Source organism: Sparus aurata, chromosome 22, assembly GCF_900880675.1.
Source record: "Sparus aurata chromosome 22, fSpaAur1.1, whole genome shotgun sequence".
NCBI lineage: Eukaryota > Metazoa > Chordata > Actinopteri > Spariformes > Sparidae > Sparus > Sparus aurata.
The window spans coordinates 14,557,155-14,574,680 of record NC_044208.1 but is presented as its reverse complement, the minus strand read 5'-3'; the positions used below and the strand labels follow the sequence as shown (position 1 = coordinate 14,574,680).

The window sequence follows — 17,526 nt, the reverse complement described above, 5'->3', positions numbered from 1 at the left end:
TTTGTATTTGTTTCAGAGGGGTATCATGTAAATATGGATGAGAGACATTTAAATCCTAAGACACAGTCATTAAAGTAATGATCAAATGTGTAGTTAACACTGGGTTGGTTGTGCTTAAACTCATCATTCATATGAACTCAACAAAATGCACCAAACAGAGCAGCCCATATAGTAAATCTATCTCACATTACATACTGTATGTCGTTCTTTCCTTTTAAAAAAAAAAAAAACGGGATCCACCCCAAACAACCTTGAAAATCCTTTTACAGTTCCTGGGTTTTCAGCAGTGGTTGCCATGACAACTGTGCTTTTTATTTCTGGCTCCTTTGAAATGGTGTGTGAGATCAGATATCCCAAATGTTATGTAAGACGATGTGTGCACTGTTCCAGACTGGGGTTTCCTGCTGCAGAGAACTTAAAGTAATTAATTACAGGGGAATGGCAGACACTCAAGGCGCTTCACCATCGACTCCCTGCTTACCCTACAGCTTTCATCCCATACTGACAAGATGTAGGCTGTGATTGTTATGCAGGAAGCTAAGCACGATGGCAGATGCTTTTAAAAACGCTGATCTTTTTGTTCTTATGTTTTGTGAAAAAGTCTGTATAAAATGTCTTCTTGTATCTTGATTGGCAAGAGAGGAGCATCAAATCATTATCAAGACTGTGTGTCGGAGAGGAAGACAAACTGGCAACTTGGGCATCAAGTTAGGATTTAACTAAGTAGCTTGTTGGATAGAGGCATTTGATTATTCAAATACTGTCAAACCTAATTCACACTGGCTCGCACAACTGAAACATTATCTTATCTGGAAACCTCTTTTATCCCAGTTTTTGTCAATAAATATAAGAGTGGGCCTTTCTATAGTAAAAGTCACAGTGCAAACATATTTCAGATGTTTGCTTATATTGAAACAGAAGAAAGAGTTTACTTATTCATTTAAAGTCTGGTTATACCAATGAGGTATAACCAGCTGCAGACACAAAGAACTGAGATCATTGACTCTCAGTAGCTCTCAGCTACTAATTATAAAACTCCTGTGTTGCATGTGGACGCCATGTCCTCAAAGCTTGTGACTAGAAGCGCATATCTTTTGTTCATTTACCAAATGTTATAGTGCCCACAGTGTTAATCTGAAAAATTGGAGAAGTGTACTCCCATTCTTTAAAACTGCACACTCTTGTGTTTAGAGGCAACACAATCAGATATTATAATCTTAATATTATGGGCAGTGTGTGGGAAATGCCTTGATAAAAGTCTATGCATTAAATAACATAGTATAATGTTGAATATAATAAACTATGTGCACTTATGAACATGATGTAGATATACTCATGGGAGCCTGTGCAGCAATCATCATTAAGCGCCTTCCAGAGATTGGCAGAGCAAAAGGATTTGTGATGATGAACTTTTTAACCTCTCATATCGAAGCTACAAAATCCTCTCATCTTAAAGTCTCTTTGAAGTAGTACAAAATGTGTTGCTCTTTGTGATCACCGCCCAGTGATGTGTGGAGCTCTTCTCAAAATAATTAGGCATACTGCTAATAACAACTGGTTCTCCACCGCAGGGCTTCAGAAATAATACTTTTATCAACAGATTCCAGAGGAGTAAGCTCAAGTCGTTGAGAAAATCAGCTCCCTACTTACTAAGATTGCTATAGGATAGTTTTATGAACAAATATATTAGATGAATTGAAGCAAACAGCCTTATCATTGTTGCTGGTCTAATAGTCAGCACAGTGTGTGCAGGTACTGCTGGTCTGTGGTTTAGGTGCCAGAAAAGTTGGTCACATTATAAAAGCATATTGATGCACGTTGCGTCTGTACCCTTACATTTTTGCAACATGTTTAACACTTAATTTAGCCTCCATCAACCAGTGTTATTTTGTAGTTGTGTAGAAGTTAAAAGGGGCATACCGTTTTGAGCAACAGTCATTGTTAACTCACCCCTCTCCTTTACTTTCATTCATCTTCTTTTTTGTTATTGCCAATATATCTAAACTATAAAATAATATAAATTAATGTGCTATTACTGTACCATTTATTACTCAGTGTTGCCCTAATAACGTCTTCTTTAGTTTTTTTTCCTCTGCAGTATGGTGTTTATTGGTCCATGTAGAAATTAAACTCCTCTGCAGACATCTACCCTTATGGAAAATAAATATTCCATAAAATCAGTTGTGTGCTAAAATATGTTTAAGATGGTTTAATTAATTGTAGCTTAAAGGAGAAAAATCACAAATCTATGACACATTAGAAGTGAAAGTCCCTTTTACTGAGCTTTGAAACCTCCAAGCTGTTACGAATGCAGAAGAGGAACTACTTTTTAGATGAGATGAGATTTGACACATAGTGTGTCATTAAGTACCAAATACAAACCCTTTGCCTCGAGACGAAGAGAAAGGATTTCTACCTGTCTTAAAAGAGACTCCTTGACAAATATATCTGTGTCTCCATACCCCTAACAAAAATGTCCATGTCTATGAGATTAAGGGACTTCTCATCACTGAGAATGTAAAATGAATGAAGTATCCCATAAGATTATTTATCTTGTCATGTTCTTGCTTGTAATTTTAAGGTGAGCCACAAAAGCATTTTCAGTTTATGGATATTAGGATTGGAAACAACAGTAACTCCTGAACGCTGCTCAGAGCAATCCCCTCTCCAGCTGGCATGTATCTTATTTGTGTTTCCTGTTTTTTCTCTCCTCTTCTCTGAAATAGACCAGAAGTTTTCTCCTTGGTCCCCGTCTCGAAAGTTCAATGAAGGCAGACGCCTCCCTCCAGCCAGGAACATGAAGGGCTTATCGGGCAGCCGCTCCCAGCACCAGATCCCTTTACCCTATGGCTTGGACTATGACCCCCACGTCCATGACCTCCACACTCACCATGGCTCTGAATCCCGCCACTCGTCCTACCTGCTCAGCCCCACAGAGAGCTGCCCCATGGACTTCCACCACCGCTACTCGCCGCGCAGCTCCATCCACTCTGACTGCATGATGATGTCCCCTGTCATGATGCCCCCATCTGCTCCATCTGACCACATCTCCAGCAGCACCTTCCCCAGAATGCACTACAGCTCTCAGTATTATGACTCAGCCACGCGGGATGACTGCGCTGCCATCACAGCCTCTGCCACCTCCCCAGCTGTTGCTGCTGCGGCGGCCGCTGCGGCGGCCTCCTCCCATCTCGCTGGCACCAAGAGCAACCGCCTTCCTGCTAACCTATTAGACCAGTTTGAGAAACAACTGCCACTACACCGCGATGGCTTTCACACGTTACAGTACCAGCGATCCACCACCACTGAGCAACGCAGCGAGAGTCCTGGCCGCATCAGACATCTTGTTCATTCTGTCCAGAAGCTCTTCACCAAGTCCCACTCGCTGGAGGGATCATCCAAGATGAATGGCACAAAAGGTGATATGGTAGGAGGTGGATCAGGTTATCACCATCATGGCCACCACTCCACCAAACACGGTAGCAAGAGGAGCAAGAGCAAAGAACGCAAGCACCGCTCCGGCGGATGGTGGAGCTCCGATGACAACCTGGATAGTGACAGCACCTACCGCACACCCAGTGTCATGTCGCGGCATCACGGGGAACATGTCAGCCACTGCTACCCAGATTCCATGCACAGCCACCACTTCGGAGACCTGTCACTCAAGACCTCTAAGAGTAACAATGATGTCAAGTGCTCGGCCTGTGAGAGCATGGCCATGGCGCCTGAGGGCAAATTCATGAAAAGGAGCTCTTGGTCGACACTGACAGTCAGCCAGGCCAAGGAGGCCTATAGGAAGTCATCGCTTAATCTAGAAAAACCCATGATGCACACAGACCTCAAGCCTTCGCGGACATGTCACTACCTGCAGGTGAGTGATACTTTACTATTTTAAACTGACATAAAACAAAACAAAATACAAAAGACAGAAAAAATAAATTTAATTAATATATCAAAACGTGATTAAAGGCTCTTCTGTGTGAACGGAAAACTTAGTCAATTTTTGTGTGCATCTGTGTGTATGCAACTGTCATCATATATTAACAGTTTATTATGAATGAAGATATCCTTGAGCTAAAGAGTTCATGCACAGTAAGTGATTGTCCATACAACCTTAAATACTGGTAGTGGGTCACCTCTTTGTTTGAAAGTTAAATATGTAGCCTTCAACCAAGCTATTTGCTGGGATTCTTGTCACTGCTGAACATAGCTCTTTATATATATATATATAACTACTATTTAATAGACAGCATTTTAAGGGTGAATTTGAATGGTGGACAGAATGGCTACTAAATGCACAGAAACCCTGAACATCACCTATCTGAAAATATAACAAACAATAATTGAGATCAATATCCACTCATCCCCACAGAGGCCCCTCTGATAGAAATGCAATGATTGATGTATTGATTAGAAATGATACCAGGGAGGGCTTTCAGATCCCACCTTTCTTTCTGTAACTCTCCTGAGGGCAATTATAGTATTCAGTGTGTGAGAAGCCGATATATTTGACCAGGATTACCTTTGTCTAGTCACCTCAGGGAGCTATTGTCTATTGAGATGAAGACATCAATGTGGTGGTGGAAGACATAAGAATAAAGATTTACCACAGCTAAAATGAAACTTAGAAAACACACACGTTTGGTGTCTTAACAAGGCTGATGGAGGTTGAACATTAAAACAGAAGTTATGTTATATTCACATTGCACTGACACATTAAGATACTAAACTAGATTAGCCACAGGTACTGGCTTCAAAAACACAGTCAAAAGCCAAATGTTTGGGACTTTGGCTATCTCTGATTCAATTTCTTTTTGTTTTCAAAATTCAGTACTTAGCAAATGCTCTCATCCGGAGTGACTCATAAGGAGCGAATCATTAACACACAGTAAGATTAATTAATTATCTGTTCCAAATTGATTAACCTTTCGATTTAAGACCTGAAAATACTGGCAACATGGTGACAGGGATTTACATTGTGCCCTACGAGGATCGTGCACATCATCAAAACACAATCATCAAAAATGGGTTGTTCACGCTTGCATTTGCACCTGATTTCAGAAAAATTGAGTTATACACATCAAATTCTACCGTCTGTCTTTTTTAACAAGAATAAAAAAACCTAAAACTAAAACATTTGATTTGATAGGTGCTGGACTCATATAAACCCACTAATAGTTATATTAGGTAATAGATTAATGCCTGTCCAGAGGAAAATGATGCTGAATCTTTGCCCAGTCAATGCACTTTGATGTCATGTGAAGTGCACAACTACACAAAGCCACACAAACTGCAGTTGTTTGTGTGCCATGTGGAAAGACTCTGTCAATACAGAGGCTCTTTCACTGGCATTTGACCAGCTTATGTCTCCGCAGGCAGAGACCTGGCAACTGACACATGGGCACATTCTGCACTGAGTGTGTCCACACTGAGAGCCTTATTCAGTGGAATAAGTGAGGGGAGATCTGTTCACAGGGGTCGTGGTCAACACTCACTGTGTGCTCATCGGATTTTATCTGTTTGATGTGTCTGGGTCCTTTAGGTCTGTGTTCACTTGTGATGAGGAGGACAGGTCAGTGTTGGGCAAGTTGTTGACATAAGCTTGTTTTGGAGGTGTTGGTCTTCAGGCTAGCTTCCTATAAAGCCAACAACCTGTGTTGCAGGGTAAGGCTTGCGTGAAAGTGACTGTTAAAAAAAACTGTGAAAGGCAGGAATTGCGAAACATCAACAGACAAACATAGAAAAGGTACAGGAATTTGTCTTCTAGTCAAGGATAAAAAGGTGATTAAGCATTATCTGTAACCTATAAATTGTGGCAATGTTCCATTTTTATTTTTTAAACTAAACGTTTTCTACTTTTTTTGTGTGCTGTATGATATGGTCAAAAAAACCTATTGCAATTATTTTTGACAGAAGTGCAATATGATTCGAGATACGAGAGAAACTTTCATGTCACAATTGTCCTGGCCAACATAACTGTGATTCATGATATTATCCCAGTTATCATCAAAATATTAAAATAAAATCTTGTGGAAACTTGCAAGCCATGCCTTTAGCCAAAGTGACAGGATTGGGCAATTCATAATACGTAGTATGTTGGCGAGCTAGGCAGCTTTCTTGAATTGTTCATGTAAGGATATTCATAATTATCCTGATAATGAGAATTGACCTTGATCAACTTATTGTGAGCGTTTTTCCTTGTCTGATCCCTACTTACATCTGGAGAACAAGATGTGTAGGCCAGGGCATACCTGCAGCAATCCAGTACATCTTTATAATGCTGCTACCTTGTGATTTGGATATTGCACTTTGTCATATTTCGATTATATTTCCATGAACTGTGCAGCCCTGCTTTCTTTAAAATTTGATTCAACTTCTAACTAGTAATAAGATGTCTTCTTTACCTAACTTGGTCAGGTAAATACATACTGGTTTTGCCTGGTTCTGAGATCTTGAGGCATGTTTTGAAGGTGAGAAACAGTGCTGTGTGTGTGGTAAACACAACTGTACAAGGTTTCTGCTGTATCCCATAAATTGTCTAGCTTTAATCAATCATATGTTCTTGTCCTTGTCTGAAATGTAGCCAGGGTAGTGCTTTTGCTTTAATGTAATAATGAAATCCTTCAGGCGATGTCAGGAAATCTGAAAGGATTACCTGGGAAGGAACTTTGTCTCCTCTTAATGTCTCCATTACAGTATCTACTGTTACATCCCTAAAGGCTTAGCTGCTGTCCTCCCTGAGAAATACAGTGGCTATTGCCACGAATGATGTCTTTTGAAGCGCTGTGTATTCACATAATGTGGTACAGTATGCCCAAATAAACCAACAGGGCACCTACCTTTAAGTACATGCTCCAGGTAAAATTATGGAGACAAATTTGGGTAATAATCTGCAGTCCTGTAAAAGGGAGTTAAACATCCTGCACTTGTTTACTGCAGTAACGAGTATGTGAGTAAGCTGTCAAAATCTTACTTCAGTTCCACAAACTGCACATCTTACCACTTCAACAGCCAGCACCTAACCAGCCTAGTGTGGGAGTAAAAATTACAAGACTCATTCACTCACAAACTACAAATTGTCCTGCCAGTTTTACAGGTCACTGTTTTGTGTGCTAGACACACATTAACATCTGCTGTGTGGCTTTAAAAAAATCATTCTCAGCAGTGACACGATGCTTTATCCCAAAGTTGTTTTTATAGAAAGTATTCTCAGTTTAGTAGCAACTAATGATGGTGTGAAACAGCTTGCCTGTCAAGCTGCCTCAGGGGCACAGCAGAACAAATTCTTTCAGGTGGTCTTTCAGGTAATGCTAATGAGCTAGCACAATGCTTCCATGAGTGATGGCTGTCTTGTTAACCACAGCCCCAGACAATCAATGGCTCTGAATTAGGAGGAAAATGATTCTTTTACTTTACTGCTGTCTTTAAGCCTGATTAATTTAGTTTCCAGACAATTTGCTGCATTTTATTCCTGTCGTGTGGGAGAGGATAAATGTATGCATAGCAGATTAGTGTGCGTGATAATTTTACTAATATGTCTCTGAAGGAGGACAAAAGCAGGCTAGCTAATTTTCATGCTACCTTCCCAAATAAGGTACGATTGGAAAATACTTCCTTCTCTTCCTTTAAGTGGGCGACACACGAATATGGTGCACAACATTAGCTAACTGATCATCTTTCATCTGCTTCTATTGCAAGCCGAAATGTAATCTTTCAGTGGTGAGGGAGTGAGCCATGCTGCCCAAAACAAGCTCATTTGTTTCAGTTTCAAAGGAGAGTTCTATTAGCATATGGTCTAAACGTTTCAAAACCCTTTTTCATCTTGACTACAAAAACATATACAAACAAATGTATTAGATTAATGCTCACGGAAAACAATAGGTGCTGTTATTAGCGTCTCTAAATGTTATTATGTTCAACCTCCAATAGGAGAAACATCCAATTGGAGAGCATATTGGGGGTTAAAGTCAAGAATAAGGGGGGGAAAGATGGCTGACAAAAACAGATAGAGAGAACAGAAGTGATAGAGAAAGCATTATTCTACCTCTAGGCATAAAAAGGGCGTTTAGCCACTCTGGCCTCTGCGAGATCAGTTCAGTGACAGTGGCAGAGACTTTATGATTGGGTAAAGTGAGTTACACGCAAATCATTATGGACAGCCCGGTGCCTGGGACTGTTGTTTCAAGAGTGAAAGGCTGCCCTGTCCACTGGGACAACTGCTACAGTGGCAACACAAACTGACACAGTGTTATTAGTAGATGCCTGATCAACATTGTGCCAGAGCATGTAGTGTGTCACACATTGCCATCATAAATCACCATCTTTAGCATCACAAAGCTTCATTGTGTCAGTGTGCAGCAATGATTTAGATCCTGTGAATAATGTGACTCCTCAACATTAATCACAGTGCAGTGTCAGTCAAATCAGGTAAAATGTGAACAGTATATAAAATACAACAAACCACAAATTAAGCGTTAAACTGGATGTACTCTACCTTGATTGCTGTCACATTTAAATCTAATTAAAACCCTACTGGTTTTCAATACATAAACATTTGGTTATGTGTACATGTTTGTAGCCGGACACAACACAGTGTACAGTAATTAGCACACAATCACTTAATCACTATGTTAATCTTGATGCTGTAGTGTTCAGAACAGTCACTGTTTACAATATGAAAATCCATTTTTGCTACATGATGTCATGGCTGTGATCATATCCATACCTTAATGTAGATTCTCTCTGTAGTTTTTATCACCATTCTAAAATTGATTCTGAGCCAAGGTATGTCAAAAACATCTGCTGTGCTACTTTGTCAAAGCTAATTTAAGAGCCCATATGTTTTTTGTGTCAGCGGTGACACTGTGCCATTATGACAGTGTGCTGATTTAAAAAGTTACAGCCCCCAGGCCTCAGGGGTGTGATTGGCAGCTTTTGCTGTGCAAGCATAAAATGCATCACAGCCATGAGTTTGAGGAAAATTCTATTAATCTTTTGCTACAAATCCTTGAATCCTTGAATTAAGCATGCCCATGTTTGGATTTAAAATATGAGTGCTACTCTCAAAGGTTGTTTTACTCATCCCATTTAAGTGGTTTGACGATCCTGCGGATGTAAAGTAGTATTTGAGCTCCTTCTAGAAATTTGCTGATGAATCTCACATGGTACTTCATATTCATTTTCTCCCAAACCACAAACATGGACTCTAATAAAATTAATGAATGGAACGGTAGATTGCAGGTAATATTGAAGTTATAATAGTTAATGAAATGCTGACATACTGACATGCCACATTTGGTAGAACTGGAAAACCTGATATTTATTACAAGTCATTTAAATAGAGGATTTGCCAGTGGGTCCAGCGCAGCACCTAACAATACTTTGTTTGAAGAAAGATATAATCTACCAGACCATTAAAGTGAATGCTGTTATCTAAAACAATCCTGTAAATATATTTGTGTTACTTCTGATGCATACATAGTTGCACGGTTCAGAAATCTTGGCAACATCTGTGGGAAACCTATGCAAAAATACCAAATACATATGTATACATTATGCCTTGCTGCTAAGGTCCTGCTTATAACCCAAATCACTATCAATCTTTTTTTTCTGTGTATACTAAATATCCACAGTGCATGACCAGTTCTCTCACAGGATGCAGTGCTCTTTCTTATTACCACCCACTTATTGAAAAAATACAGATGGGACAGAGCTTTCACTTCCACTCTCCCACACACTTCCAGGCAGCGTCAGGCTAATAAACATTGGCTACAAAGTTTTTGTGTTTATTCCAGATTAACCACTGTTGCTGCTGTCGGAAATATAAAACCCACGGCTTTAAGTGCAGTAAAGGATTCAACAGAGAACGACCTAGAACAGCAAATGAGAAAGCTTTTATGAATTGGGACTATCCTGACTCACTGTCACATGAAAATAATGCACATTGTAACCTAATTACCTACCAGAAATTATTTTATTCTCTTTCCCGCTTAAAAGGCTGTGAATTAATTCCAGATAGCACAGCATTTGAATGTAGACATGTCAAGTGCAGACTAAAGTCAGAGCTTCTTACAGTTGAGGGAAGCCATGTATGCATAGTTCTACTTTAGTGTCCACTTCATGAGCACAACAAGTCAGCAATTGCCCAACATACAAATTCCTTTTTTATTCAGGCAACTTTGGAATAAGTAGTATTCTCAAAAAGTTGGTGACTGTGTTAGAGAGCAAGGGATCTTTGGCTTGACGTAAAAATATGACCTCTACACTATTTTGCCTTCCTGGCCTTCAGCCTTTTCTCAGTTACAATCTGTTTAGAAATAAATAGTGGTTTATGTGTTACAGTGATGTTATTACATGCGGGGTCTAAAAGACAAAACTCAAGAGTGATATGATACGATACAATCAATAAACACACATTATAGGTATGATTCCTCCCACGCAGTAAAAGTTAAATAGATATGTGTATGATGTATGATTTATCTTTGATTGATTGATTTTCTATTGAAATGTTAAATGTAATTAATACATTACGTAATTAGATGCCAGTGTATCGCAGAAGCCCAACAAATGATAGCCATTCAGACAAATGGTTGTGAATAGAATGGAAACACAACTTTAAATGGAAAAAACATCATTCAGCTTAAGCACCGAAGACACAGCTCAAACTTAAAATTGACCCCAGTGCACAGACTGCATACATTTTTTGCACATTTGACATTCAGATTTTGGAGTGCACACCAAATTCCCAAAGTACAATGAAGGAAGTAGGCAATGATTTCAGATTTGGCATAAAGAGAGACCTAACTGAATGTTTCAGCGCCATGGACAAGGACAATATGTTTACATTTTCCAAGGTATTGACAGAGCACAGCGATGCAGCTACTTTGTGGACCCTAGGCGCCACATGCAGAAACAACAAGAGTACTGACAAGCAAACAAATCCAGAATTATTCTCAGGTCTATTGGCTTCATTATGCCTACAAAGTACAAGGAAACATTCTACAACGTCATATGATGTATATTATAATATCAAAGAGGCTCTTGGGAACATCAGCTACTCCTTTAGTTACTTTAAGTCATTTCTCAAACAATATTTTTTCCATAAGAATAACAATAGTCCCTGATTATGGTTGCAGATAGGTTCTTAGCTTGACTCCACTTATAAAAGTCACATCTAGTGGTTTTATCTATGGTTAAACATTGTTATAGCTTTGAGAGCTTACAGAGGAATGACATAAAGGTGTGGATGTGAAAAGGCCTCAGAAACAACCAGTGCATATCTGACTACTTGGCTGATGCAGTTTTCACACTTGTTGGGCTAATTGGGCCCCCTTGTACTCTGGCGTAGCTCACTGTACTGAACTAATATTTTGAGTGGGACAGTTGGCTCAAGTAAACTTAAAAAATCTGAGAGTATTATAAATGTATGCGTCTGAATGTGTTGTATTCATTACAGTTGTATTATCTCCCATAGGTGCCCCAGGATGAATGGAGTGGATACCCAGGAGATAAGGATGAGGAGATCCCGTGTCGGCGAATGCGCAGCAGTAGCTATGTCAAAGCTATGGGGGAGGTGGATGATGAAAGTGGTGACTCTGACACCAGCCCTAAGACCTCCCCACAGAAGGGCATTCGGCCTGATGCTCTTGTCCTCAAATCAGCCATGCAGAGACCCCATTTAGACTCCCAAAGGTAGGAATGGCTTGCTTTGTCAAATATGTCACCGTCAAAGTTGTGCCTTGAATTCAGTTTATTCCAATTTTTTTCAACAACCATTAATGGATTAATGGACGCTGAGAGGTTATGCAGAAATTAATGCACAATGATGCAAAAGGGTGGACTGCATTTCATACTTGATATTTATTTCTATCATTAAGGAAATTTCTTTATGGTCAACAAATGAAGAGCTTTTTTCTTGGGTTTAGGATTGCTGCAATGTGTGTCTTCTCAGCTTTGAAGTCCATTAACTGGACTGTTGGTAGGTTAGTGGTAGATCTCGATGGTTCATAGTCTACACAATGAGATAAGAGCAAATGGTTATGGTTTAGCATTGCGGTGATATGTGAAATGAGCAAACTTATTTATTTCTGTTGTAATTTTATTGCCACAACTGTATTGTTTAAAGACATATAGTAAAACAGAATGGGCCAACCCACATGATGCTTCTGCTGTGATATTTTATGTACTGTGTTGCTTTGTTAGTATCTTTGATTTCTCACCAGCAGTCACAATAACTGCTAGTTTGTAAACTCAAGCTGTCATTTTTGGCAATTTCATTGGTCCAACAGGTAAATTAGGTCTCCAGCCCTAGTTAGTGAAGGAGTTGTTATTAATGAGATCTCAAGGCAGTACTTTTTAAATAACAAAGTGAAAAAAGAAAATTACTGTAAATTGTATGTAAGCTTAAGTGAGACAGTGGTTTTCTACCTGGACGTTATTGTAACAAAAGTTGTGATTGGTTCCACAACGTTGGAATGTCCTTTGTCTGTAAGAGATTTGAAGGGGGTTTACATTATCTTCTGATTCCAAGTGAAGTTGTTCGCCAACAGCATTTTTTTTTATTATCATTTATTACATCATTTTATGCATGCTTGTTAAGAAGAGCTGAACTGTACATACGTATTGGGTTGGTCTAAAATCACATTATTGGCTAAGTATTCAATACACGACCATTTCATCAAATAAAGTAATGCTCTGTTGAACGTTGCAGTAATGTCGTTTTGTGTTTGTGACCTTTTTCATCTGTTAGTTCAAATGTTTGTCCAACATCTTACGTGGCAATGTGCCTCGTCTTATCACAGTGTTATTGACAAATCTGTAGCAAAACTGTCACAATGTTAGACTCAAGAGAGCCAGCTTAAATGTGTCTGGGATTACTGGATGGGTAAATTGTTGACACATGGAAGGGCATACAAAATACGTACTGGCTATTGTGCTATGGTATGCAATAGGTTGAGAGAGGTAGCAGAGATGTGTCTGTTCAGTAATACAGCAAAGTACTGAGTATGATTCTACAACAGCCTTGCAATTAATGCTTTTATTGTGATGGCTGCAATTTTCATTTTTTGTTGAAACTGTTCAAGAGAGGCGTTAATTTAACTTTAGGGTCATTTTGGAGGCTTTAGTTTGTACTGATATATACTCAATACTCATTTCTCTTTAATCATTTCTTAATCATCTCTCTGTGTTGACAAGCATTTGTTGCCTTGTAAACCAGCACAAACTACCTAATAGTCCATTAAGTGCATTTGTGACCCAAAGGATGATAACGTTTCATTTTCATAATCTTACGATGCAAATTGTTGCTCAACTTGTTTTTACTCAGGTTATTTCTCTCTACGACTTTTTCAAGCAGTGTGGCTTTCAAATATAACCAAAATCTGTGAACCTAGGGGAGGCCTTATGCATCCGTCATCCCTACTGCCACTCAGTGCTCTGTGCTATTTTTGTTACCATCATCTCAGCGGGGCTCTGATCACTTTCAGCTTTTGTCCACAAACAAATCAGCCCTCTTGTTTTTTAGCCTCCGGTGGAGAGTGTAATAATCCCTTATTATTGCAGCTCCTAGCTCTCATTGTTTCTCCAGAGACAAGCTGTACACATGCACAGGCTGGAGGAATGACTGTTTTCTCACAGGATACTTGGAGCTAGACTAGAAGCTATCAACTCAAGTCATTAAAAATAGCTCAATGTTGATCAGGAGTTCAGATGCTGTCGTGAAGGGATGATTCATCCAAGTGGCATATTTATTTTGGATAGAAATCTTCACGCATGAATTATACCACAGAGAAGACACTCCATGCCCATGGATGTACATTTGTCAAGTATAGTGTGATCCAGTTCAATGTGTGGCTCTTGAACTATACAATCGTATCTATCCCTACCCCCTGTCCTTGTTCAGCCAGGGCTACCACTTGCAAACCACAAGAGATATGCGGCCCCACCCTAGTGTCACGCTGGACCCTGCCTCCTTTCATCCCCCACCCTTCCGCTCTCGCAACCAGAGCTACATGCGCGCCGTCAGCACCCTCAGTCAGGCTAGCTGCGTCAGCCAGGTGAGTCTCAAACGCATGCATGGCACAGAGGCAACACCTGGAGACATGAACGACAGCTTATGCTATGTTGTTGTATGTGGTAGCTTCGGGTAGAGGGAATTACAGAGACATAAAACATCCACACGTGTCCATATTGGAGGTCCACAGCTGATTGTTTAGCTGACACAGCCTGTCTCAACTGAAGTCGTAACTAATTTTTAGTGTTTGGACAAGGATTTAATGCTTTAATCAATAGCCTACTTGTGACACAGTCTTATGTTGTTTACAGTTTGTTTTTTTAGTGTTTTGTGAGAGAAAAAAAAATAATTAAAAACACATTGAGATACTAAGATATCAGTTTCACACCATTGTATCCTGATTCGGCCTCAGGATGTCTGGAATAGGCCATTTGTAAACGATTCATCACTCTCCTGTCTTGTGTGGTACACCTGCTAATTAGCCATCTAACAATGCCAAAAGCAGCAGTTTGTTTTGATTAACCCAAGCTTATTTTTTCTCAAACTACAACTAATATTTAGAAGCAGAGACTATGGCTAAAGACGCAACAACTTCATGTCTAACCCAACATCGCACAACTAATCTTTTCAGGTTTTCCCCCTTTTCATTCCCTGCTATGAATCTATACAGTTGGATCACTTTTTGCAAGTCTGTTTTGGACCTCCATGGTGGCACAGGACGTGGTTGCAAAGAAGATTTGTGACACAGCAAAAAGCCTCCATATGGATAAGGAGTAACAAGAGTAGGAGAGATGTTGTCCAAAACAAAGGAGGTTCCAGCAGCTTACTCCTGCGAGTGTTACCACATAGTTTAATGAAAAATAACTGCAGAAAAAGATCTTCAATAATACTGAATCCCAGCTCTCTTCTGTTACATGCTTCAGAATGTTTAACAAAGAATATGAGTGTATGGACTGAAGACAGAAAGGGCCAAGAAAGGATAGAACACATACTATAGCTTGTTTGTATAGTGATATGATTTTTGTGCATGAGCCTGACATCATATTAATTCATCTTGTGTCAGCTAGTAGAATGTACAATATTCTAAGAGACTTGCTAGTGCTAAACGATAAAGTTGAGACTGCAGTGAGTTTTTCCCTTTTTTATATGTAGTAGGTTACAGTATACAGTCCTTTTGGGTGGGTATGTGGTAAATGGAATGCTTTACAACATAAGTTGAATATATTTCTGATTGTTTATTGTTGTCATCTGCCCTTTTTTTCATTTGATCTTGACATTTATTCAGTTTAAGGTCGGAATTGACAGTGGCATTTCCTAATGCTAACACTCCTTCATATTTGCTGTGCAAAGGGGAAGAATCAAAGTGAGAAAGAGAAAGGAAGAGGAAAAATTAAGGACTGCTATTCCTGTTTTTGTCTCTCAGGTGAGTGAGACTGAGATCAATGGCCAGTTTGAGTCAGTTTGCGAGTCCGTTTTTAGTGAAGTAGAATCCCAGGCCATGGAGGCCTTGGACCTGCCTGGTTCGTTCCGCACTCGAAGCCACAGTTACCTCCGTGCTATTCAGGCTGGTTATTCCCAAGATGACGACTGCTTGCCTTCAATGACATCCTCCACTGTCACTTCAACTCTCAGATCCACAACAGGTAAAACAATCCCCCCCCTAAATGAGAGAGGGCTTAGACTACATATCCTCATACATCCTATACATGCGCACAAACTTGACATACCTACATATGTACAGTGGGGAACCCTTGAGCTTCAGAGATGCCGGGCTGAATGATTCCAGTTATCTTCTTTGGAAGCTATGGTGTGCGTGCGTTTGTTTTTGCCTCTGCATACTCCCGATGTTTTAGATGGACTTGCTTGTGTGTTACTTTGCATGATTCATGCATCATTAGCCAAGCTTCTGGTTGGTCACTTGTGGTGTTGCCAAGCTGTAGACTAGGATAAGGGTGGGAGGGTCGCATTAACACCCAGATGGCAACACACGCCCATGGTGCACAATATCACAACACAACACAGCCACATTACATGGCATGCCTAAGAGGAGCAGGCCCTACCCTAAGCATGTTAAACTGTGGTGTTATATATGTGTTGTGCGAAGCATTGAAGATATTTAGGGAGGGGTGAAGACTGAAATGGGCCAGGGATAAGGGGAGTGTTAGGTTGTTGACTTATTGTATTGAGGGGATAAAGTGGAGAAGCCTTCCGCCTGTCCTCCCCCTGCTCTGTTGCACCAATGCATTAGCATATGCTTTATCACTGACCTTGTAATTGACCCCATAAAAAATGTAAAAATTAATCGTGTAAACAATTTAAGGTAAGTCAACAACCTCTAGAGACCAAAACATGGGCAGACTCACACACACGCACACATTCACACGCGCTGGTTGCACAAATGAACTGACTGCTGGTGTTATCCATAAATTTTGAGAGGCACAACCTTTGATTTTTTGCAGTATTGTTGTATTGTGTTGCATGAAACTTTAGTGCAGCGGTCTCGATCAGAAAAAAACCCATGAATGGTTTGTTAATTTTATTACTGGAATTCTGTACTTTTCTGAATGACTGTTGTCTTCAACTTCAAGTCTCCAATTGAGCAAAACATTTAATTGTTAGCAACAATTTTCTATATGACAGTGGATCCTAACTTTTGTTCATGGACTTGCGTCTTTATTCGTACTACATGCTGCTTTTTTAATTTAACACACAAGTATGTCAAGGTTTTGTGTGACACAGTGCGAGCAATATATCCCTAAAATTAGCATTTCAGGTTCTTTGTGCAAGCAGGGTCGTTTTTGCAGTAACTTCCTCACTAAGTGCATTTGCTGTTTATCTGCAAGAGTAAAGCTATGAACCCTATTGAAACATTTTTCTTTAATTAAGTGCATTTTTAAATATTATGACCTGGATTTTTATTGTTTTTGTACACTTTCCTGTCAATTTAATATTGGAGACATTTGCACTTTTACTCATTTTGTGGGCTTTGTTTTCTTGTGCAATCTGGACTTTTGTTTTTGGAATCCTTTCATCTTCAATTGGGTTTCCATCTACGATTTCTTCGATGTGACAGAAGTACTGAGGATAAAAGAGTGTTCTCCAATCCCACTGTCTTATTTGCTGAACTCTATTCATTTAGCTCTCTGCTCCAAATCTGTCAGCTCTATATGGACTAAAACAAGCAGTCGACTGCACAGTATGTTGTGAAGTTGTATTTTGAAGATTGGCATTATGCATCAATTATAATATGTCAGATACAGTTTTAGAGTAAGGGTTCCCTGGATGGTAATTAGTTACATCAGACATATTGTGAATAACACATCTCCTTGGTGTACTCTTTGCATTTTTCTGAGGGAATAGTGGCTTAAATTAAGTAAACTAACTTATCCAGATTATCTTGGCTGAGAAAAATATTGATTCCTGGAATCATGTTTTTCATATTAAGTGCTAGTTTAAAATTGACTTGTAAATGGCCTATGAACCAAATCTCGTGTGAGGCTAGTGGATTCTTGAGT

At 39.6% G+C, this 17,526-nt stretch overlaps 1 protein-coding gene and 1 long non-coding RNA gene across 12 annotated transcripts in view; one reads left to right on the top strand and one right to left on the bottom strand.

Moving 5' to 3' along the window:
* dlgap2b (discs, large (Drosophila) homolog-associated protein 2b) overlaps nucleotides 1–17,526 on the top strand; it is a 125,776-nt gene that overhangs the window by 65,406 nt on the left and 42,844 nt on the right. For 10 of the 11 annotated variants that reach the window (XM_030405879.1, XM_030405873.1, XM_030405878.1 and 7 more), the window contains 4 exons: nucleotides 2,727–3,871; nucleotides 11,474–11,691; nucleotides 13,901–14,054; nucleotides 15,435–15,654. In XM_030405879.1, coding sequence (XP_030261739.1) covers nucleotides 2,727–3,871; nucleotides 11,474–11,691; nucleotides 13,901–14,054; nucleotides 15,435–15,654 — 1,737 coding nt within the window. Of the gene's footprint in view, nucleotides 1–2,726; nucleotides 3,872–11,473; nucleotides 11,692–13,900; nucleotides 14,055–15,361; nucleotides 15,655–17,526 lie in introns of all 11 variants that reach the window. The other variant, XM_030405880.1, reaches the window with a different exon arrangement.
* Nucleotides 15,230–15,860, bottom strand: LOC115574382 (uncharacterized). Its single transcript, XR_003982477.1, has 2 exons — nucleotides 15,743–15,860; nucleotides 15,230–15,671 (listed from the first exon to the last, which is right to left on the bottom strand). It is a non-coding gene; the product is annotated as an uncharacterized LOC115574382 (long non-coding RNA).